We start from the raw sequence: 25,678 nt of genomic DNA, 5'->3' as shown, positions 1-25,678 counted from the left end.
ATACAATCTAAAGAAAGTAGCCTCCTCTTATAAATGTATCCTAGAAACTCAACCTTTAAAGCAAGACCTGAATTCTCCAAAAACACTGCTCCCTCTTCCTAGGTTTTCAGGATCATATGTTAATAAATAAATGAAGCCTAATGCTAAAAAGCCAACAACCACACACACATACACAGAGAATGGATTTACCAAAAATGGAAAATCAGAATGATAGTCTTTTTTTCTGGAGGATATATCAGATTATTCCTCTACATAGCAGCTTCCTCGAGCTCAAGGAAAATGTAAGAGGAAAGGGAAGGAATGGGGAAAGGACAGGACGGGAAGTCAAGAGAAGGGAAATAGAGGTGAGGGAGAGCTGAGAGCAAGAGGGGAGGAGGGAAAAAGAAGGAAGGAGGGGGGAAAAAAAAGAACATTTCAAGAACATATCCACTGCCAAAAATAAGGAACATCTGAGGAGGCATCTTGACATTTTCATCAAAATTTTCAGAAGTGCTTTCCAAATGGAGAACCTACCACCCAACTATTGCTACTTTCTATTTCAAGCTTAACACAAACATACAAACTGAAACACAAACAGTCCAGCTTGACGAGAAAATGTGAGCCCCAACCACTTTAATCAGTGACTCTTACCTGGTTACAAGAGACTGGGTACAGGTTTGATTTAAAGGGGGTCAAACACTGGTGATCTGATACACAGAACAAAAACGGTTGTTCAGTTGACTCATTGAGTGAGCTCTTCATGACACTCCTGCAGCTTCCATTCAGTCTCCCCTGTGAAATGTGAAGACACTTGACACACTCTATGTGGCACCAAGAAGAAGGCAATCAACCAACACAACCAAGGAGAAGAAAATGACTTCACTCAATCCCAACCTTGGTGTGCAGTCCCTTTTCCCACACTCCCAGAAAGAGGTGATATCAGGTTAGCAAGACAAATACCTGTGTAACCTTGGGCAAGTTCCCTGGGCTCTTTTTAGAATATCAGGATGATGACAAGCAGAGTATTTACTTCTTAGTCTTATTCTGAATAATATAGTCCTTAGTAGTGTAGTGAAGTCGTTCAGTAGTGTCCGACTCTGCGACCCCATGGACTGTAGCCTACCAGGCTCCTCTGTCCATGGGATTTTCCAAGCAAGAGTACTGGAGTGGGCTGCCATTTCCTTCTCTAAGTATAGTCCTTAGCATATAGTAAATGTGTAGAAACTGGTAGATGTTACTGAGCTGAACTGTTAAATATGCCCAAATTAATTCTATTCCATGGAACAATTATTTTTGAACATGGAGGGGGCCAGTATAAAATCTGAGGGTGTTCCAAATTCCCCCATCCTCAAAGCACTTGCAGCCTACTGTGGAGATTCTTAGTCCTAAAATGGGTATTAAAATCCCCTGAAGAAACTTTATTTAAAAAAACTGATGCCAGGCACCACCCACAGAGATTCCAGCTAAGTTGGTCTGGAGTGGGGCCTGGGCATCAGCATTTTTCAAAGCCCCCAGATGACTCTATTGCTCACTAAGGATTGCCAACCCAGAAATCCGCCATGTGATTTGTGTGCAAGGCCACTGCCTGTGTGGTCTGTTAGACTCTGACAGGACCAGGAGCCCCTGGGATGAAGGGAAGCATGTTGTTTTCTGTTGGGTGAATCTCCACAAGCCATCAAATGAAAATCCCTTTGAAGCTGGGGAGGGCCCCCAAGCTTGGAGCTTGGCATCTGTAGGCTGGTTTGCTTTGTTGATTTGATTGTAACAGAGGTGAAAGGACCCCTGTGGGAGGAAGTAAAGTGGGTCCTGCCTGCCAGCAGAGAGGGTGAGGTTAGAAGCCATTTCAGCCATACCATTTAGAGCTGGAGGCCTAACGAACTATGACAGAATCAGAAAGCAGCATTTTAATTCACTGTTGTCCCTTCCCCACCCCCCTTTCTTGGCTTATTTCCCTTTTGCTCTGTAATTTTAGAGAGCTCTTTGGGCTGCAATTCTTATCTGCGTCTGAGGACTCCGGGGCCGGAGTTCCTTGCCCTCCCTTGAGCTGGGATGATTGTAAGTGGACTGGCTCCTGCTGCGGGCCAGCCATAGTGTGGCAGCTGGGATCATGGGAGCAGCTCACAGGGACGGGACACTCGGCAGGCAGAGTCGGTACTGCTGCTCGGTCTCCCCTCCAGCTCTCTGCCTCCTTCTTGGGAGAGTTTTCGTAAGGAAAACAAACCAATAAACCACAATACAAGGCTGAAGGAAACTTATTTCCTAAGACAGAATTTACTAATTTTTTTCTTACCTTCTCTCTATCCCCTCACATCAGGGTCCACATACTAGCTAGTTCAGGGCTTTAGGTAACTTGATGTTAGCATGATGAAATTCAACACAATTTGACATTGGGTAATTACGTGGGCCATGTTTCCTAAGTGGTAATTATGTGGGTTGTCTTCTATATAAATGCCTAGATGACTATTTTAGAAATGGGAGATTAAGTGGACCAGAAGCCATCTTTAATCTACAAAGCAGAACGTTCTAAGGCAGAAGCCTACAAAAATGGGAAATTACCAAGCTGTCCTCACACTCCTCTGTGCCGAAGGTGGGGAGTCCTGGCCAGCTCTAGGCAAGGCGACATGTGTCTTCAAGCATGAATGACCATAAATCAGAATTTTAGAAGTCTGATGACAGTGAAACCCTAGCACGTCATCCCACACATCTGTAATGATCTTGATGTTGCTAGACTGAAGGACTCCATGATACAACACCATAGGACCCTCTGAGGGATGCTCAAAGGCAATGGCCACCAACTCTGCTTGGGTTCCTCTCTTTCTCCCCAGGGTTCTCCTATCACAAGCTCCAGGTCTGGAAGACAATGGAATTTAATGGGTAAAAGCATGGTCACTGAAGCCATATCCCTTGGGTTCAGATCACAGCTAAGGCCATTCACTGGCCATGCTACCTTGAGCAAGGCATTTAACATCTCCTTGCCCCAGTTTCCCTACCTGTAAAATGGTACTGGTGATAGTATCTACTTCTTAAGAGCTATTGTGATCATTAAATAGCAATTCACTTAATACAACTGAAGTATTTAGGTCAGTTCCTGGCACTCAGGTAGCACTTAATAAGGAAAAACTATTCTTATGCTGAGCCTGGGTAGGAAGGGGAAGAAGAAAAAATGTGAAAAATGATGATAGCCCACAAAAATGACCAACTTCTTACCACACAACCGAATTTGAGAAGTGCCTCATCACTTGAATTTCAACAGTCACTCACAGAAGATATTTACTGAGCACCAGCCACAGCGGAAGGTCATCTAATGCAAGGGTGGTGACAGAGTGGTAGAGGAAGGCAGGCTCTTGTTCAGGGCACACACCTGGCAGGTGCAGTTGAGTTCACCCAAGTTAAATGGGACCCCACTGTAACTGGCTATAAAATAGTGGGTCAGAAAACAAGAGTCCCTGGCCCAAGGAAAGTGTCATTCAAGTAGAAAGGGCAGACTTTTAAGCAATCGGCCCACATAGAAATAGAACAATGAAAGAAAACTGCAGGAGGCTACAAAGGTGTACCTCAGAGGAGGAGGGGGTGCCACGGAAAGCCATGAGACTTGAAAGGCAAATAGAAGTGACCCGAACAAAGTCAGGAAGAAGTAGTCTAGACAGAGGGCATGTGCAAAGGGCCCATAGCAGAAAAGAGCTCGCGTCTGAGGAGCTGGAAGAGGGACCATTAGGTAAGGAGTGGGGAGGGAGAATACAAGAGGAGGTAAGACTGCGGGTGGACCCGCACACATGCTGTCATCACTACACTGTGTGAAAGGAGAACGTAGTTCTTGTCTCCTCCTGGACTCCTGTCCACCACATTTCTAGATGCTTTGTACTGAAAGCAGGAGACTGAAATTGTTTTAGCAAATCAAGAAGAAGCACTTAGGCTGCTTACTTACATAGGACAGCAGCTTAAAAATATTTCTGTTCGTGTGCACGGTATTTCTTCAGAGGGTAGCCTGGTCTGTCAAGGATATTCTGTACTTCAGAGATGGATTCTTCCTATAACACAAACAAATCCAGCAACTGCATTACTCATAATGTAATACAGGTCAATGATACTGCAGGCATAGTTTGCATTTAGGAGATCTATGAATCCCATGTACGCCATATATGTTGTGTTCATGATATATGTATGTATGTAGATACTATTTTTTTCCCTCTCTTCCTTTCTTTTTCTTCCCTCTTCCCTCCCACTTTCCCTTCTTCCCTCTCACTTTCCCTCCCTCCTCCCTTTCTTTCTTCCTCTTTACATTTTAAAGGGATTCCCCTACTTGAAAAGATTTGGAGTTAACAAAGCAAAACAAATGACTCTGCAGAGAGGCAATAAAATACTTCACCACCCAGGTAATTAGGGTAATAAATATTCATTTATAAGTATGATCCTATAAATCTAGGATATGCCAGCATTTAAATAAGTCAAGATGACCAATTCAACTACATGTTATAATTAAACCCAACTAAGGGGTGCACTGTCAACCTTCCATCTGAATTGGTTTGAACTGGTGACAGGCCACAGCTAACGGCTGTACACCTGCCATAGAGGAGTACTGAGTATATCTGTCTATGGATCAGAAACACTCCCCTCAACCCCAGTAAAGTCCAATAGTCAAAAACACCTGATTAGCTTTGAGGAAAACTTTCTTCCATGTTGTGGGCTCACATAGACCACACACGTCCCCAGATTCTTCCCTGCACTGGGATTCCTGCCCAGAGTGGAAGTGAATGTGCTTCAGGCCAACACTGTCTTCTCTAAGTCCTCTCACACGACCATGCTCCCCCTCACTTCAGGACCTCTGCCTGATGGACCCTGTGCTCTGAAGTATTAATAGCTACTACTCATCGCTCAGATTGCAGCTCCACTGTCTCTTCCTCAGGAAAGCCTGCCCTGAGTGCCAACCAAGTCAAGCACTCCCTTTCATGGGCTCTCAGCATACCATGTACCTCCTTGGTGAGCATCACAATTTTACACTTGTTTCTGCAGTTACCTGATTAATGTCTATCTCCCCCGCTAGACTGTGAGATCCGGTTCCCATATTATTTTGTCAGCAAAGATGTCATTTCATCAGAAGTCCTGACCTTGTTTAGGTGTTGCTGGGCTCTGTGGGATGTCAGAAGACTGCAGACCCTTTCATGGATCTTCTTCCATGTGGACTGGGACCCGGGGTGGGGCCTGCTTAACAGAGTAAACAGGGTGGAGTATCATGTAGCTGATAAAAGGATGCTTATAACTTAGAAGTGAGAAAAAAGCAGCAATATACAAAACAGTGTGCAGAGTGTAGTTTCAATGTCTTTATTAAACCTACACCTAAGGAAAGCGCCAGGAATAAAAACAGCCAAGATGTTAAAAATGGTCTGTGTCTGGGTGTGTATTCCTTTTCTTCTCTGTACTTTACTATTTTAGATATTTCTCCAAAGAACAAACCCTGCTTTTATATTTTAAAAATGTAATGCAAAACTTTTTAATACAAAATTTAATCCCTACTGTTTCCACCATAAGGATCTTATTTTATGTTATTTCCTTTAGGCCCTCCAGACATAAATTTAACCACAGGTCTTAACAGTGTCTTCTGGTTCCTCAAACATGAAGCATTTTCTCCCTTTCACAGGCACTTTACAGGACTTCTCCCTTGGGTAGAATGCTGCCACCCACAACCCCCACCCCACTTGTATTGAGTCCTTACCACCCATCAGAGCTCAGTTTAGTTATTGATTTCTCAGGAAAAGTTCCTTCCTATAGAGGAGGTCAGCTTCCCTATTTCATGCACTTAGAGACAATTCATCCCTTATTCATAGCACTTTCCCCAGTGGATATTTTGTCATTATTTGGTTAATGTCTGTCTTCCTCCTAGGATGAAATTGGGAGTAAGACTCCTAGGCTAATAGCTCATCTCAGGGCTCTGTGGGTACTGAACACCTAATGGGAATTTACTACAGGAATCCCTACTATCAGGAATCCCTGAGCATGTCTTACAGAACAGAAGATAAGGAAATTGCTTGTTAAAAATCCCTCTCTGTTTGCATCCTGCCTTATTGATTAAGCTTGCTTTAGTTTTTTTTTGTTGTTGTTGTTGTTCTTTTTCCCTTCCTTAATTGCATACCCTCCAAGCTTCACATAGCCTAGGAAATATATCACAAGACTCCTTAATATCCTTACAGATAAAGCCTCTGACATTATGGATCACTCTAGTAATGGTGGGCTTAAGTTATTCTCCAAGAACATGGAGTTTGATCCTGTTTGATTCAAGCTGGCTAAGACTGGTTGGGATCACTGATCCTAAAACTGTGTCCGCACAGACATCTGATGAATAATTCTTTTACATCAGAGGGCCAAAAACTCCACCCTCAAATCATGCCAAGCTCCTCCACTTTTGAACACATACCCCATGAAGAAGCATGTAACCTAGATATGCCTGGGTAAAGCACTGATTACTTCACCTTTTCTCAACATCCAATGGCATTTCCTTGACCTCCAACCACCTTTCCTCATGCCTAAGACCTCATTGCTTCTTTATCCCATAAATATCTCCACCCCATGCCTTCGGGGAAGCTGATCTGAGACTTGTTCTCCCATCTCCTTACTTGACTACCTTGTGAATAAATACTTTCTCTGCTACAAACCTCAGCAACCCCGCGTTGGGCTTGCTGTACACAGAGCAAACGAATCTGCAATGAAACCCAGTGTTCAGGGCTACCTCTGTGATTACATTAAGATCAATGGGGAATGGATTCTTCCCCAAGAATACAAAGGAAAGGAAAGTGAAGTCGCTCAGTCCTGTCTGACTCTTTGCAACCCCATGGACTGCAGCCTACCAAGCTCCTCTGTCCATGGGATTTTCCAGGCAATAGTACTAGAGTGGATTGCCATTTCCTTCTCCAGGGGATCTTCCCAACTCAGGGATCGAACCCAGGTCTCCCACATTGTAGACAGACGCTTTACCGTCTGAGGCACCAGGGAAGTCTGAACAGCTGTCTTTACTCAGAACAACTGTCTTAAAAATAGTATTTTCAGTGCCACTTCCCTGGAGGTTAAGGTGACAAACTATCCTGGTTGGCCCAGAACCGAGAGCTTTCCCAGAATGCAGGACTTTCAGGGCTAAAGCCAGGATGGTCTTAGGCAAACCAGATGACCTTTGTGTGACTATGCTATGCTTTTCCCTGATCAAGGCCTTATTTACAAAATCACAATCTGGTTAGATTCAAATTTATCAGTTTAGAGTGACTTTGGACACACAGAATTTGCTGACTCATCAGAGATAAGTGATTGAGAAGAGATAAGTGATTGTCATCATTCTACAGTTCAACTGTGCTAATTCCTGTGGCTGACTTGCAAAAGCTGCCACTTGCCATTTCCTCCTCCAGGGAAACTTCCCAACCCAGGGATCGAACTCATGTCTCTTATGTCTCCTGCATTTGCAGGCGGGTTCTTCACCACTAGTACTACCTGGGAAGGCTTCCAACTGAGCTCCAATTCTTTAGTTTGGTTTCCACAGCACCCCTCTGACTATCAGCCTTGGCACCCACTCATCCCCCAGGCTGCTCTAACTTCTAGAAGCTGATAGCACTCCTTGCCTTCTCACCTTCCATTCCTCCCCTCCATTAACTATCATAATCCAATCCCCTCCCCTCCAGGCCCCCATGAAAATGCCACCTCCTCCATGAAACATTCCAGAGTACCATCCTTTTCCTTTGTACTCTGATAGCATTTTGTCTGTACTGTTCTCAAAGTTCTGCCCTGTAGAAAGTTCTCTGTGTACATTAAAAAAAAAAAAAAAAAAATCCTCTGCTAGGTTGGAAGTTCTCAGAGATGAGAAGAAATGTCTTAAATGTTAACATTTCTATCTGAGGCCTAACAGGTTGACTATCTGTTTCCCTTCTGAGGCATGATATTTTTCCCATGTCAGCAAATATTTATTAAATGTCTACTAAATACCATGAATTAGTAACTGATTCTTCATGTGTCTTTGTGGGGTTTTTTTGGCCACATCACACAACATGCAGAATCTTAAATTTCCCAACCAGGGACTGGGACTGAACCCACGCCCCCAGCAGTGGAAGCTCAAAGTCTTAAGCCCTGGACCACCAGGAAAGTCTCCAACTGTATTATTTAGATGGAAATTACTCTCAAAACTTAACAATGCAGAATAAAGCAGACTGGCCTATCCTTCATTCAAACCAACTATCTTGAAAATATTATCTTTGGTGCTACTTCCTTAGAGCTATGACCAACTGTCCTGGTTTGCCTGGGACCAAGAAGTTTCCCAGAATGCATGACATTCATGGTTAAAATCAGGACAGTTTGGGGCAAAACTGGATGGTTAATCACATTAGTAGAGAATGTAGATTGGAAAATAAAGGTTCCTGCTCTCAATCTCTGGTCTGCCCTCCAGACACATGCAATCAAGGTTTGGTGTGTATATGATGATGATATAAATAAGCCAACAAACCATGTCTAGAAAAATAGAAAGAAACTATACCCACATATTAATCATGCTTGTCTTTGGGTGGTAGGACTGATAGGTGATTTTTTTTACTCCTTTTCATTTTTCTATAATTTCCAAACTTTCTATAGTGAGTTCTTTTATACTAGTGAAATCAAAAGCTGGGATTCTAATATTCAGTTCAGTTCAGTCGCTCAGTCATGTTTGACTCTTTGCGACCCCATGAACTGCAGGAAGCCAAGCCTCCCTGTCCATCACCAACTCCCAGAGTTTACCCAAACTCACGTCCATTGAGTCGGTGATGCCATCTAACCATCTCATCCTATGTCGACCCCTTCGCCTCCTGCCTTCAATCTTTCCCAACATCAGGGTCTTTTCAAATGAGTTAGCTCTTCACATCAGGTGGCCAAAGTATTGGAGTTTCAGCTTCAACATCAGTCCTTCCAATGAACACCCAGGACTGATCTCCTTTAGGATGGACTGGTTGGATCTCCTTGCAGTCCGAGGGACTCTCAAGAGTCTTCCCTAACACCACAGTTCAAAAGCATCAATTCTTCGGTGCTCAGCTTTCTTCACAGTCCAACTCTCACATCCATACATGACCACTGGAAAGACCATAGCCTTGACTAGACGGACCTTTGTTGGCAAAGAAATGTCTCTGCTTTTTAATATGCTGTCTAGGTTGGTCATAACTTTCCTTCCGAGGAGTAAGCGTCTTTTAATTTCATGGCTGCAATCACCATCCACAGTGATTTTGGAGCCCCCAAAAATAAAGTCAGCCACTGTTTCTACTGTTTCCCCATCTATTTGCCATGAAGTGATGGGACGGGATGCCATGATCTTAGTTTTCTGAATGCTGAGCTTTAAGCCAACTTTTAATGACAGATAATAATGGAGAAATAAATAGTATCTATGCCAACTGAGCTGCCTATCCCATTTTCAACAAACATTCTGAGATATGCTTTCCAGAGGTAAGAGAAAAATCTCAATTCTTACTTCTAGCATTATTTTTCAAGGAATAATAATGTTTCATGTCAAGCTGCTCCAGCTGAATATTCCTAAGGAAGCAAACTGATAAAATGACCTGACTTTTACTCCTGTCAGACCACAAGTCACTCTTCTAGCAAAGAGATGGGTGTTGGCTGCTGACCTTTCTCGGAGAAGGTGCTGATCCAGAAGAGGGCTGGGAGATCTGGAGTGCTGGGAGGTGTCAAATGAAGTTTCCTGGTGAAAATCAGCATCCCCTTGGTTACTGTAACTGGGCAAAGGCTTTCCAAACTTACTTGAATCTAAAGATGACGGTGATTCATTCCTTAAAACAATCCGTTCATCTGGCTCTTTGATAACCTGAGTGACAATGTGCATTCATCTTTAGTTATAGCTTTTGCTTTTGTTTGCTTAATTTAGAGCTTGGGGTTGGGTGGGACAAGGAAGAGAACTGGGGGCAAGAAGACAGAATACCTGTCCCCAGGATCTCCTGCAAATACAAGAGGAGTGGGAGCAGAGAAGACTAGAGACAAAATGCTCAGGAGTCAAGGGAAAGGAAAGATAACCAAATTCATTTGGAATATATTAACAAGCCAAAATAAACTCATGCTCTGAATTTTGATTTGTGAGGACTAGGGATTATTGCATTGGGAAAGAAAAAATTTTTAGACAAAATATTTAAAGGCTATGTCAAAGGAAGCTGAGAGTACTCCATTTTCTTTGCATATATCCATTGTCATGTTGTAACATGGAAGCTTGCACCTTCACCTGAACAAGCCAATCAGACTTTAAGAACAAGTGATTGACCACCTCTCTAGATTCAATTCGATAAAAAGCAATGACAATTACTACTGATAAAGTAGGTATTGAACCTACATACACTTTCACTGGTGACTCATCCTACAAATGAAAGGAGTTTATATGAGGGGAAAAAACCAACTAAAGCAAAGCAACTCAAGTTAAACTACAGCAATTCCACAAGCAACATGAGCTAGAAATGTATTTTCAACTGCTCATGGGAGAAAGCACAATAATTGACATTATATAGCTGGTAATAAATCATTTTACAAATGCTACTTCTAAAATTACCTTCACGTTGGCTCCAAAGCTGTCAAGAGAAGACGCTAGAAGAAAGAGAAACAGGTGTTTCAATGACTCATTATTACCAGTTACTCCTAAAGCTGCTATTAAATTTATTGCACAGCAGTACAAAAACATTACACAATGAATGAATTATTAGAGAACTTAAATGATCCCTTGTAAATCATACCATCACTTTTAATTCTCCCTGAAGTCACAGAAATTCTGAGTTTTTTCTGTCCTCTTGAGGTAAACAATAACGTTATATTAATGGCAGTATATATGGATATAAGAAGGGTAAAAGTGAGTCTAAAGTGAAGCAACAAGTTCAGTAGCCCTTGGGCAGCTCGGAAAACACATTTGCCCAGGTGTCCACTGCCTAAAAGAAAACCATGTGGCTCAATATAAAATTCAAAACCTCTGCCTCTCTGGCATTCCCTTTATATTAGGTTTACATAAAATCCTACTTACACAGAAACTCTGAGTATACTTGTCCAAGACAGACAAAAACGAATACATGAAGGCTTGAAAAAACAACACAGCAAAAGTGAAAATCATTATGATTACAATAAGTAGATCTAATACCAGAAAATGATGAGAATTACTAGAAGTAATAAATACACAGACAAAACCAAGACTAAATGGGATTGTTCCAGATTGAAAATAAAATGCTTTTGACATGAGTATTTGCAAGGCTATGCTAAGACCACCATGGCTTCCCCCAGCTGACTGGGACTGAGGCAGTGACAAGGGACTGCTGATTCCCCTATGCCACTAGTGATAAGAAGGAAGATATAAAAAGGGATTTTTTTTAAGCATGTGAATTGTCATATTCTCTAGGCATGCATGTATGTATGTGGCCATCTTGTCCCAAAAGCTCTCTTCTACCATACTCCCAGCTGAGCAGGGAATCAGTAGTGCAAAGGCCCTTTTTAGCTATAGCCACAAACCTGCCCTTTTGCCTAGGAAGCCCCTTGCTACTGATCCCAGGGGGCTTGCCCTTGTTCCCTTGCTTCTCAAAGTGTTGTCCATGGACCAGCAGCATCGGTATCACCTGGAAGCTTGTTAGAAAAGGATTCCAGGTCCCCCCTCAGCCCTATGGAATCAGAATCTGCAGTTGTTAGAAAAGGATTCCAGGACCCCCTCAGCCCTATGGAATCAGACTCTGCAGTTGTTAGAAAAGGATTCCAGGTCCCCCCTCAGCCCTATGGAATCAGAATCTGCAGTTGTTAGAAAAGGATTCCAGGTCCCCCCTCAGCCCTATGGAATCAGAATCTACAGTTGTTAGAAAAGGATTCCAGGTCCCCCCTCAGCCCTATGGAATCAGACTCTGCAGTTTTACAAGACACCCAGGTGATTCAAATGCACAGTGAAGTTGGAGAAGCACTGCTTTATTCTACCTTAGGCCCGGATGAGTGAGCTGACAGGTGACCTAAGGAAAGGTCTAGCTTGGAAGCTACAGGGATTCCAAGGATCTGAGCCCCGAGGTCTGAACGTCTTCTCTAAATGTAGGTGTGCCAAAAACTTGATGTGTGACCTGTACACACTCTGTAACCTCTCTGGAACCTTAGTTCTCCACCTGCCAGGATTAAGAAGAGACAAAGGCCGAGACTGATGTGATACATGACCCCATTGTTATTTAGCTAGCATTAAGCCCAGCTGTCCTCCCCAGGGAAGGACACTTTCTGTTGCTTTATTTCACGGTAATGGGGAAGACAGTGCTATTTTTATGGGCTACATGGGTGATTTTCAATCTAAATAACAGAGAAGATGAAGCATTTTCTGCCTCACATTCCATCACCTGTCTTTGACTTGTTGCTACAAAACAGTCACCGTGATCCAAGAGAATACTGGCTTGAGTTATCACAAGAAACTGTGCAGCCCCTTAAAAGTAGAAACCTTTCAGGCTAAGATAGAAAACCTGTTGTCAGGGATGGTATAAGTCCAGGTCAGGAGAATGGGCTATGACCATCCCTTTCTAGCCTAAGAATTAATTCAGAAATGGTTGAAATTCACTGCCATGACATTCAGTACTGACACAGGTTCATGTATTTCACTCATAAAGTTCAGTTGAGTTAAAGTTCAGTTCAGTCACTTAGTCGTGTCTGACATTTTGCAACCACAAGGACTGCAGCACGCCAGGCTTCCCTGTCCATTACCAAAACCAGGAGCTTGCTCAAACTCATGTCCAGTGAGTCAGTGATGCCATCCAACCATCTTACCCTCTGCTGTCCTCTTCTCCTCCTGCCTTCAATCCTTCTCATCATCAGGGTCTTTTCCAATGAGTCAGTTCTTTACATCAGGTGGCAAAAGGATTAGAGCTTCAGAATCAGTCCTTCCAATGAATATCCAGGGCTGATTTCCTTTAGGATTGATTGGTTTGATCTCCCCGCTGTCCAAGGGACTCTCAAGAGTCTTCTCCAACACCACAGTTCGAAAGCATCAATTCTTTGGTGCTCAGCTTTCCTTATGGTCTAACTCTCACATCCATACATGAATACTGGAAAAACCATAGCTTTGACTAGACAATCTTTGTCAGCAAAGTAATGTCTCTGCTTTTTAATATGCTGTCTAGGTTTATCATAGCTTTTCTTCCAAGGAACAAGTGTCTTTTAACTTCATGGCCGCAATCACCAACTGCAGTGATTTTGGAGCCCAGAAAAGAAAGTATGTTACTGTTTCCGTTGTTTCCCCATCTATTTGCCATCAAGTGATGGGACTGGATGCCATGATCTTAGTTTTCTGAATGTTGAACTTTAAGCCAGCTTTTTCACTCTCCTCTTTCACTTTCATCAAGAGGCTCTTTAGTTCCTCTTAACTTTCTGCCATAAGGGTGGTGTCATCTGCATATCTGAGGTTATTGATATTTCTCCCAGCAATCTTGATTCCAGCTTGTCCTTCTTCCAGCCCAGCATTTCACATGATGTACTCTGCATATAAATTAACAAGTAGGGTGACAATATACAGCCTTGATGTACTCCTTTCCCAGTTTGGAACCAGTCCATTGTTTCATGTATGGTTCTAACAGTTGCTTCTTGACAGACATACAGATTTCTCAGGAGACAGGTCAGGTGGTCTGGTGTTCCCATCTCTTGAAGAATTTTCCAGTTTGTTGTGATCCACACAAAGGCTTTGGCATAGTCAATGAAGCACAGGTAGATGTTTTTCTGGAACTCTCTTGCTTTTTCTATGATCCAACAGATGCTGGCAATTTAATCTCTGGTTCCTCTGCCTTTTATAAATCCTGCTTGAATATCTGGAAATTCTCGATTCATGTACTGTTGAAGCCTGGCTTGGAGAATTTTGAGCATTACTTTGCTAGCATGTGAGATGAGTGCAATTGTGTGGTAGTTTAAACATTCTTTGGCATTGCCTTTCTTGGGATTGAAATGAAAACTGACATTTTCCAGTCCGGTGGCCACTGCTAAGTTTTCCAAATTTGCTAGCTATTGAGTACAGCACTTTCAAAGAATCATCTTTTAGGATTTGAAATAGCTCAGCTGGAATTCCATCACCTCCACTAGCTTTGTTCATAGTGATGTTTCCTAAGACCCACTAGACTTTGCATTCTAGGATGTCTGGCTATAGGTTAGTGATTACACCATTGTGGTTATCTGGGTCATTAAGATCTTTTTTGCATAGTTCTTCTGTGTATTTGCCACCTCTTCTTAATATCTTCTGCTTCTGTTAAGTCCATACCATTTCTGTCCTTTACTGTGTCCATCTTTGCATGAAATGCTCCCTTGGTATCTCTGATTTTCTTGAAGAGATCTCTAGTCTTTCCCATTCTGTTGTTTTCCTCTATTTCTTTGCACTGATCACTGAGGAAGGCTTTCTTATCTCTCCTTGCTATTCTTTGGAACTCTGCATTCAGATGGGTATATTTTTCCTTTTCTCCTTTGCCTTTAGCTTCTCTTCTTTTCACAACTATCTGTAAGGCCTCCTCAGACAACCATTTTATCTTTTTGTAATTCTTCTTCTTGGGGATGGTTTTGATCACAGCATCCTGTACAATGTTACGAACCTCCATCCATAGTGCTTCAGGCACTCTATCAGATCTAATCTTTTGAATCTATTTGTCACTTCCACTGTATAATCCTAAGGGATTTGATTTAGGTCATACTGAGTGGTCTAGTGGTTTTCCCTACTTTCTTCAATTTAAGTCTGAATTTGGCAATAAGGAGTTCATGATCTGAGCCTTAGTCAGCTCCCGGTCTTGTTTTGCTAACTGTACAGAGCTTCATCTTCAGCTGCAAAGAATATAATCAATCTTATTTCTGTATTGACCATCTGGTGATGTCCATGTGTAGAGTCATCTCTTGTGTTGTTGGAAGAGAGTGTTTGCTATGACCAGTGTGTTCTCTTGTTGTAACTCTGTTAGCCTTTGCCTTGCTTCATTTTCTACTCCAAAACCAAACTTGCTTGCTACTTGACTGTTACAGGTATCTCTTCCTGCTTTTGCATTCCAGTCCTCTATCATGGATAGGATATCTGTTTTTGGTGTTAGTTCTAGAAGGTCTTATAGGTCATCATAGAACCGTTCAACTCCAGCTTCTTTGGCATTAGTGGTTGGGGCATAGGCATGGATTACTGTGATACTGAATGGTTTGCCTTGGAAATGAACAGACCACCAAGAGGATGTCTTAACCTAGAAATTCTTAATGTATGATCCAGGGCCTCCCCATGGGTCCCCAAGACCTTTTAGGAACTCTGCAAGGTCAAAACTATTCTCCTAATAGTAAGACATATTCTGTCTTTTTCATTCTCATTCTTTTATGACTATATAACACAGTTCTCCAAAAGCTATATGATATGTCATGATATCACCACTCTGATGGCTAATGTGTGCTTGTATATTCTTGTGTTTTATAAATTCCTAAGTTTAATGTCTAATGCTAATTGTTGATAGATATCATTCACATACAGAAAAGCTCAGTGTGGCTCTCAATAATACTTAGCATAAAAGGGTCCTGAAATCTAAATGTCTGAGATCCCCTGCCTTAACCTCACTGTTTCAGAGAGAACTGGCTCTCCTCCTTGCTGACATGCAATCTTGTAAAAGAAGTGTTGCCTCTCCTGATCTCCATCAACTCCTTACTGCATCCTATCCTAAGAAATGGCAAGTCTTATTTGTTAGCTATCTGTGGTGCCTTTTCAAGGAGATCCCCTCAAGACAAGATATTCTCTGCTTTTCCAACAGTCACAACCAGAACACACTCAGTGGTGACACTCCTTGGGGGAAGTCTCCCCAGTTCCTCCTAGGGAAACTCTGAAACAGAAGGCATCTCTGCTGATGACTCTGCTCGTGGGAACCCCCTCCCTGGAAACTCCCAGTGACAGGGCACCTGAGAATTAGGCCCTGAGTTTCCAGACAAATGTGTGATTCCTCAGAATGAAAGAAGACTTAGAGGTAGGATGCATTTGTTCCCATGGGGATACTACACAGGAGTAACAAGAAAATCAAATACCTCTTCTCACTGGAAATGGAAAGGTTGAAAAGTTAGGTTTTCTTCTAGACTTCTGGGAATGATGCTGTGAACTGTTCTCACCAAAGGGCTTTGCACTGTCCACCTGAAAGGAAAGGAATGAGACCTGAACCCACTGTAGCTTGTATTAATCTCTCCTCATTCCCTGTAATACCTTTCTCCCCTTCAATCACAGTCATGCAGGTGAGAAAAGAGAAGGTTGAGAACAGATTAAATCACAGCCTCTGAGTATATAAAATGTTATAACCAAACCTGTTTGTCCCTACTTTCACTGAGGTTAGAACACAAAGATATGGGCTAATATGACACAGATCATATTCTAATCACTGGTAAGGCCAGTAAAGAGCAAGTGGAGTTTGTTTAACATTCTTTTAAAACAGGATAGCTTCATATTCTGAGCAGTAGTGGCCTAGGTGGGGTCCTCCCTGAAGACAAGGAATTTTCATAAGGTGATCTTTCAGCCTTCCACATCCCCTTTCAGTCTGAGTGTCTATATCCTTGAAAAAAAGAACACTGGTGACTGTATTATTTTAGTTAAGGTGACCACATTTTCCTACATTCAACAACATGATCAACAGGTCAAAATACTTGAAATAGAGACCCTTCTAGAATGTCTATGACATACAGTTGCTTAATTTTCTTTGTAAAAACTTTGTGTTTTTTTTTTTAATGTCAAGAAGTCATGTTATACTATTATTCTTCATTCTACTACAAGAAATAATTTTATTAGAATTTACAATCTTGACAACATCAGGTCCTCTACATTTTAATTTTTCTACTTAAACATCAGATATCATCAGGAAATCTAGCTAAATAAAAGAGTTAATATCTATAAGCCCTTAGGAAAGAACTTGGCACATAGTAAAGACTGTATATGAATTTGTTAAATAAAAGTAGCATGTAAATTTTAATTCCTTAAGAAAACTTCCAACATTTTAAGGTTATTTAGTTCATAATGGTATACACTAAAGTTGTATATTTTATTAAAATATATATCAAATAGAATAAATCAGACACAATATACTCAATTTAACAATATTTGTATGAAACTATGTTTAGAGTGCTAGATTTTGCCAGACATTTTTACAGGTTACCTGAAGAAAACACCTATCCTGTATTTTCTAGCCAAACAACATCTCCATTCTACCTGCAAACCAATGCTATAACCAGTCATCTGAAAAGCACCTTGACTTTGGGATTTACCATGTTTCATTTCTTGTGTCTAATATACAAACATCACACAGGTAATTCTGAGTCAAATTATCAACTTGACAATAATATCAATCATTAACATCCTGGAGAATAAATGAACTACAATATGGAACAGAGTTCATGAAAAACAGGAACTATATTCATTGAAAAGTTGCAGGATATAAAATTAACACACAGAAATCCCTTGATTCCTGTACACTAACAATGAAAGAACAGAAAGAGAAATTAAGGAAACAATTCCATTCACCATTGCAATGAAAAGAATAAAATATGTAGGAATAGATCTACCTAAAGAAACAAAAGACCTATATATAGAAAACTATAAAACAGTGATAAAAGAAATCAAAGATGACACAAATAGATGGAGAAATATACCATGTTCATGGATTGGAAGAATCAATATAGTAAAAATGAGTATATTACCCCAAAGCAACCTATAGATTCAATGCAATCCCTATCAAGCTACCAACAGTATTTTTCAGAGAATTGGAACAAATAATTTCACAATTTGTATGGAAATACAAAAAACCTCATATAGCAAAAGCAATCTTGAAAAATAAGAATGGAACTGGAGGAATCAATCTGCCTGACTTCAGACTATACTGCCTGCCTGTAGACTATACTACAAAGCTACAGTCATCAAGACAGTATGGTACTAGCACAAAGACAGAAAAATAGATCAATGGAACAAAATAGAAAGCCCAGAGATAAATCCATGCACCTATGGATACCTTATCTTTGACAAAGGAGGCAAGAATATACAATGGAGAAAAGACAATCTCTTTAACAAGTGGTGCTGGGAAAACTGGTCAACCACCCATAAAAGAATGAAACTAGAATACTTTCTAACACCATACACAAAAATAAACTCAAAATGGATTAAAGATCTAAATGTAAGACCAGAAACTAAAACTCCTAGAGGAAAACATAGGCAAAACACTGACATAAATCACAGCAGGATCCTCTATGACTCACCTCCCAGAGTAATGGAAATAAAAGCAAAAATAAACAAGTGGGACCTAATTAAACTTAAAGGCTTTTGCATAAAGAAAGAAACTATAAGCAAGGTAAAAAGACAGCCTTCAGAACAGGAAAAAATAATAGCAAACAAAGCAATTGACAAAGAATTAATCTCAAATATATACAAGCAACCCCTGCAGCTCAATTCTACAAAAATAAATGACCCAATCAAAATATGGGCCAAAGAACTAAACAGACATTTCTCCAGAGAAGACATACACATGAAAAGATGCTCAACATCACTCATTATTAAAGAAATGCAAATCAAAACCACAATGAGGTACCATCTCACGCTGGTTAGAATGGCTGCTATCAAAAAGTCTGCAAACAATAAATGCTGCAGAGTGAGGAGAAAAGAAAACCCGCTTACATTGTTGGTGGGAATGCAAACTAGTACAGCCATTATGGAGAACAGTGTGGAGATTCCTTAAAAAACTGGAAATAGAACTGCCATACAACCCAGCAATCCCACTGCATACACACTGAGGAAACCAGAATTGAAAGAAACACATGTACCTCAATGTTCATTGCAGCACTGTTTACAATAGCCAGGGCATGGAAGCAACCTAGAGGTCCACTGGCAGACAAATGGATAAGAAAACTGTGGTACATATACACAATGGAATATTACTCAGCTATTAAAAAGAATGCATTTGAATCAGTTCTAATGAGGTGGATGAAACTGGAGCCTATTATACAGAGTGAAGTAAGCCAGAAAGAAAAACACCAATACAGTATACTAACGGATATATATACAGAATTTAGAAAGAAGGTAACGATAACCCTGTACGTGAGACAGCAAAAGAGACACAGATGTATTGAACAGTCTTTTGGACTGTGGGAGAGGGCGAGGGAGGGATGATATGGGAGAATGGCATTGAAACATGTAAAATATCATATGTGAAACAAATCGCCAGTCCAGGTTTGATACATGATACAGGGTGCTCGGGGCTGGTGCACTGGGATGACCCAGAGGGATGGGATGGGGAGGGAGGTGGGAGGGGGATTCAGGATGGGGAACACATGTACACTCATGGTGGATTCAAGTCAATGTATGGCAAAACCAATACAATATTGTAAAGTAAAATAAATTAATTAACTTTAAAAAAAAAAAAGAAAAACACCAGTACACATATTATTATTGATAGGATGTGTTCAGGATGGGGTACACATGTACACCTATGGTGGATTCATGTCAATGTATGGCAAAAACTACTATAATATTGTAAAGTAATTAGCCTCCAATTAAAATAAATAAATTAAAAAAAGAAAAACAGGAACTAATGCTAGAAGTGTTTTTAACATAATAAAAACATGTAACTGTAAAGAAATGAATCTGCATACACAGTATAATTTTGTGGGAAAAAATAAGGCCTTATGAATATCAAAAAAAGTCAAAAGAAAATGTATCAAATTAAACAATGATTTTATTATTCTAGTGAACCTATGGGTAATTTTTTTTCATAACTCTTCTGTATTTTCCTTTACTTTTATAGTAGTCAAAAAAAATTAAGACTATGAAAACAAGTGTGGTTAAATTTGCCCACTACTTCCTGATGGCTAAATCTAATATAACTTTAATTAAGGACTTTGACTATGGCATATCATTACTTCTTCCTGCAGCCACATGTTTCCTACTCTTAAAGTGCGGCCCGGTGAATTCCCTAATGGTGCAGTGGTAGAGAATCCGCCTTGCAGTGCAGGGGACACGGGTTTGATCCCTGGTCAGGGAACTAAGATCCCACATACCATGGAACGACTAAGCCCATGCACTGCAGCTAGAGAGTCCATGCACCACAATGAAAAGATCCCTCATGACTCAACAAAGAGCTCGCATGCCACAACCAAGACTGGAGGCAGCCAAATAAATATATATATATTTTAAAAAGCTGGCCACTGAACAATGATCTTACTATGAAAACTCAAGCAGTTTTCTTAAAACTGATGAGGCTTTAGTTTCAGATTTGTACAGAGTATGTGCCAGCCTTTGATATGAATCTTCTACTACTGTCAGTTCATTGATCTTCCTGGATAGTGGCAGGTTATGCCACTATAGTATGGAGATAACACTATTAATAATTAAATTTATTTTTAATTTTAAAATTAAAAATAGGGATAGCAGACATTTACTCAGCAAGTCCTCTGTACAAGACATCTTTATAGGAGTTTCCTGAAAATAACTCTAGGAAATGAACATAATTTAATCATAATTATTATTAAATTTTATTTCCTCTATTTATTTACTTACACATCTGTTATCATGGCTCAACCTTCCTTTATTCCATCCTCATTCACACCCTTACCATTCCAAAGGACTCTGAAAAATAATTTTAGGCTCACGTGTCTTACTACAAACGGAGGTTTTCTTTCTCCAGGTATTTTGAAAGTATATCCAAGGTTCAGCTGAGCTGGCTGGTCCTGGAAGAAACGCCTGGTGCAATATGGAGAGAGTGGCCGGGACTGCATGCCTGGGGACACTCTGTCGAGATTACTCTCCCTTGGTTTCATCTTTACACAACTCAAGGGGAATTTTGGTCCATTTGGTGTAGATAAAGGCCTTCGTGACTTACATCTTTCTTCCTGAAACCCAAAGAAGAGACAATATTTTTAAAGCAGAAAGCTCAATCAGAATATAACTGTATTTAACTGAACTAAGGTAGAAGATTTAACATCTCAGATTTATAAAACGTGAACTCAGGGAAGGGCATTTTAAAATTTTTCTTCCGGTCAGCTTAGTATCACTAGTAGATTTAAATTATTAACAGTGAGATTTGCAACTTCCCTGGTGGTCCAGTGGTTGAGAATCCAGCTGCCAATGCAGGGGACATGGGTTTGACCCCTGGTCCAGGAAGATCCCACATGCTACGGAACAACTAAGCCCATGCGTAGCTACTGAGCCCAGATGCCCCAGAGCCCATGCTCTGCAGCAAGAGAAGCCACCACAATGAGAATCCAACATGCACCAACCAAGACTCAGTGCAGCCAAAATGTAACAAAATTTTTTAAAAAAAGAAATTTAAAGTGAGTTTTATTTGTATTATGAGAAAGCTGGAAAGTATCAGACACCTCCATGCCCCATCAGATGATTGACAGATACACAAATACAGCGAGAGAGGGAGACAGAGAATTTGGCATATACTTGGGTTCAGCAATTTCACCTCAAGCAATTTATTTTAAGGAAAAAGTATGGCTGTATGTATAGCTATGGAAATTTTTAGAACAATTAAAAAATTAGAAGCCAGCTATACTGGTGAGTAAGCACTTTTCTCTCAGCTCCAAACCCACCTTTCTATACTCAATTTTATGATACTGAACCCGCCACTGCAAATCCCCTTCTGCTTTCCTAGCTGTTCTGTTAGGCTCCACCACTAGACGGCGCTAGAGGAAGACTGCCAGACTAGAGAAGGAGAGAGATCACACAAGATCTGCACATTACGAGATTAAAACAAGATTAACAAAATGGAATGGAAGAAAAAGAGCAATAAACTGAAAAGTCACTGGGCAAATTTAAACAGACTGGAGAAAACAGTGAGTAAATAAGAAGAGACTAAAAAGCAGCTATTGCCTTCCTGAAAATTAATCACTGGTTTTCCATTGATGAGTTACAGTGCTCAGGGGATTAATGGATTTGCACAGATTAATGACCCTGCTTCTTCAGTACCCCTAAATCCAAAGCTCACATTTTCAAGGTTTATTCTAGGACCCCATGTGAGGTCTACAAACTATATTCATTAATTCTCTGTATCATTTTAGAAAGGATTTTGCATGGTTGCAAAATTATGGGCAACGGGGTAAAATAAAAACAGGAAGAAATTAGTGTGAAGGGGAAATCAGGGCTGAACAAGCAAAATGAAGGTAGTGCTCAAGAATGCCCCAAGACTCTCACTGTTACCAAAAAAAAAAAAGAACCCTCACTGTTACCAAAGAGGGGGCCCCAAATACAACTCTGACCTTCAGCCTCAGCACAAGAAAGAAGGAAACACTACTGTTGATAAAATCAAGAGTAAATGTTATAAAACAACAACAACAAAAACTAACTAGACTACAGGTCAAGCTTGTGACTGTAGCTTCTGGATCATGCTGTTCCACCAATTATGCCATGATGAATACCTGCCAAACATCATCACTCTAATGTGACAGGCTGAACAAGAAATTTGACTATATAAATTCAAACCTAGCAATAAGTCTCCAGGTTTCTGTCTGTCCAGTTGCATCTAAACTTGGTAACCCAAGCTGAGGTTGAAATTCTTTAAATTTGTAGAGAAATCCCTGACATTTCTATCTCTGGATTCTTTATTATACTTACAAAAAATCTGTTTCTATGCAGAAACACACGTTCTCTGATGGCTGTCCTTGTAGAAAACTCTATTTTAGGAGCAATGCCCTGAAAATAAAAGAAAAAAATAAAATTATTGAAAAGAAGGTCTTTACTCATCCTATCCTAATGTGAAATTATCCAAGAACCTAAATGCTCTTTTGTGTAGCCAGCATAATCTACACACATTGTCTAAAATATATACCTAACAAATATATATATACATATTATATAATAGAATATTATTCAGCCTTTAAAGAGAAGGAAATCCTGCCATTTGTGACAGCACAGAAGAAACTAGAGGACACTATACTAAATGAAATAAGCCAGACACAAAAAGATAAACACTGCATATTTCACTTATATGTGGAATCTGAAATAGTCAAACTCAAAGAAACAGCTAATAGAATGCTGGTTGCCAAGAGCTGGAGGATGAGGGGAAAAGGGAAAAGTAAAGTCAAAGGATATAAAATTTCAGTTAGGCAAAATGAATATGTTCTAGAAATGGAATGTACAACAATGTGACATAGTTAACAATGCCATTTTTAAAACACTTGTATTGGGGTATAGTTGCTTTGGGCTTCCCTGGTTGCTCAGTGGTAAAGAATCCATCTGCGATGCCAAAGATGCAGGATACCGGGTTCAATCTCTGGGTGGGGAAGATCCCTTGGAGAAGGAATTTGCAACCTACTCCAGTATTCTTGCCTGGAGAATCCTATGGACAGAGGAGCCTAGAGGGCTACCGTCCATGGGGTTGCAAAGAGTCGGAGACCACCGAGTGACTAACACACACACATACATATATTACCTCATTCAACTCTCATAATAACCCTATAAGGGAAGAACTATTATCAGTCCCATTTTACAGAGGAAGAAACTAAGGTACACGGAGATAAGTAATTTACCCAAGATCACACAGCCATTGAGTGACAAAACTGGGCTTGAACCCAGATAACCCGAGTCTATACTTAGCCAGTCTACATGACGCTCCACTTAGCCCAGAGAGGAGGAGGAGGGTCCCCTAACAGTAAGGAACCCTCAGTCTGTAATGCAATCTTGTTCACCTATTTAACCTCAACTCCTGGCGGTGACTTATAGACAATAAGGAGGAATGTATTTTCTTTTTCATATAAGTACTCATTTTAGCATAACGGTTTAGAGCTGAAATTTACAGACTATATCCTGTGCAATCCCCTTAGCAATGGGATGGTGGTAATGATGGTTAGGTCAATAATTGGATTTAATAGTAGGATATTTTTAGAATCACTAAGGAAAAATTTATAAAGGGTACTCAGAGTACCTAAACACTAAGGAAAAATTAAAAATATTAACTAAAAATTAATAATTAAAAACAATATTCTTTCTGCCTAGTTTACAAATTCAGTCTTTACCTAACAACAACAACCAAAAAACACAGATTATAATCTCCCCTCAATATTCTTGACCTCAGCAGGAAAAGGAGGAAAGAAAGGCTGTTAGGGTAACAAGTGAAATGAAAAAAAATATGAAAGTACAAAGAAAAAGTCACATTGTACTGGAGAAAATAAATCTAATTCTTAATGAACTAATAACAGAAAATAAATGAAGTGAATAATTTGTCTGACCTTCCCATGTCATTTATTCTCATGTCCTATAACATTAATGAAAAGAAATTGGACCCTGGGCTGAAATAAAAATGAGAGAATTAGCATAAGGCAGTGATTGAGTGCAAACTTCAAAGCACAACAGACCAGTGTGAGAATCCTAGATCCACTGCTTACCAGTTCTGTGACTCTGAGTACCCTTTATAAATTCTCCATACCAGCTTCCCCATGCCTAAAATGAGGAAACTAATAGTAGCCAGCTTGCAGGGTTAAAAAAGATTAAATAAGACAATACTCAACACAGGGCCTGGCATCTAGTGAGAATGCAATGAATATCAGCCGTTAGTAAAACTTCAGGAATTTGTTTTATTTTTCCTTATAGAATATTTGAGAGAAATTGAGCTCTCTATCTCTTCACAAATTGTTTAAAATATACTTTAACTTCATTGAAAGAACTGATACTTTACCTCTAATGCATGAAGATCTTCCTCAACAATGTTAAAGCTCTGTCTCTTATGATTACCTGCATTTATGAATAACTACAAATAAAACTTCCTGTAGGTTCTTCTTCCTAATTATGCCTATAAAGTTAAACAGAGATAACATCTGGGAAAATATGAGAAAGTGTCTTTCTTCTTGTCTTGATACTTAGCTGGATACCAGCCCAATGTTTGCAAATGGAATTTATTTAATAGAAAACTTGGGCAAATCAAATTAATGTAAAGAGTATCTCCCACCTAATTCTCACCAGTTTTTAATCCCCTTTCTGCTTCTGAAGAGCAAAATCTCAATAATTCAAAATAATAAAAGCAAGCATCTCACAAGTACCATGGATATAAGTGATACACAAAGAACATCTCTGAGGGAAAAAAAAAAATGACGTCAGTGATATTCACCAGATCTTCAAAGATTATGGAGGGCTTAAAGTTATGCCATCAGGAATTCTGATTAGGAGAACTTTTTTTTTTGACTATGCAGCACAGCTTGCAAGATCTTAGTTCCCAGGGAGTACTTTTGATGAATGCTTGGTGTTTGAAGTATCAGAACTAGAAGTCCTGTCATCATAAACAACATAGAAACAGGGGTTCTGCATGCCATCTATTCTGCACAGAACTCTCAAATGGAGACAATAACAACTCACTAAATTAAAATAATAGCCACTCATGGAGTAGTAACAGAAAAGTTGAGTATTAAATATGCTTTTTATAATTTACAAAGATGTAGCCCTTAAAAGAGAGGTCATTCAAGGGACATAAAAGTAGAGAAAACTTTCAGAGTTTCTGCAATGTTAAAAATCATCCCAGATAATAACAAAATTAATATTTTGAACTTGGGTTCAGATAATGCCCCCGAAACAGTAACTGCCGTACTCGTAACTGCCATATCTTTTAAGATCCCTCAATAATATCAGTCTGTCACATGTACCACAATGTTCATTGCAGCATTGTTTACAATAGCCAGGACATGGAAGCAACCTAGATGTCCATCAACAGATGAATGGATAAAGCAGCTATGGTACATTTATACAATGGAATATTACTCGGCCATA

The 25,678-nt window shown here is 40.1% G+C and overlaps 1 protein-coding gene across 2 annotated transcripts in view; it reads right to left on the bottom strand.

The window, feature by feature from the left end:
• Positions 1-597: 597 nt before the first annotated feature.
• SPATA6L (spermatogenesis associated 6 like) overlaps positions 598-25,678 on the bottom strand; it is a 74,807-nt gene continuing 49,726 nt past the window's right edge. For both annotated transcript variants that reach the window (XM_040243308.1, XM_040243344.1), the window contains 8 exons: positions 22,538-22,615; positions 20,572-20,811; positions 15,982-16,084; positions 10,523-10,557; positions 9,597-9,793; positions 5,085-5,178; positions 3,905-4,007; positions 598-771 (listed from right to left, as the gene is read on the bottom strand). In XM_040243308.1, coding sequence (XP_040099242.1) covers positions 3,918-4,007; positions 5,085-5,178; positions 9,597-9,793; positions 10,523-10,557; positions 15,982-16,084; positions 20,572-20,811; positions 22,538-22,615 — 837 coding nt within the window. In that variant the 3' untranslated portion in view covers positions 598-771; positions 3,905-3,917. The remainder of the gene's footprint in view (positions 772-3,904; positions 4,008-5,084; positions 5,179-9,596; positions 9,794-10,522; positions 10,558-15,981; positions 16,085-20,571; positions 20,812-22,537; positions 22,616-25,678) is intronic.

The sequence above is a fragment of the Oryx dammah genome, unplaced genomic scaffold (assembly GCF_014754425.2).
Source record: "Oryx dammah isolate SB20612 unplaced genomic scaffold, SCBI_Odam_1.1 HiC_scaffold_1, whole genome shotgun sequence".
Lineage (NCBI taxonomy): Eukaryota > Metazoa > Chordata > Mammalia > Artiodactyla > Bovidae > Oryx > Oryx dammah.
The sequence above is the reverse complement of the archived record's forward strand: the minus strand, read 5'-3'. Positions and strand labels throughout refer to the sequence as shown.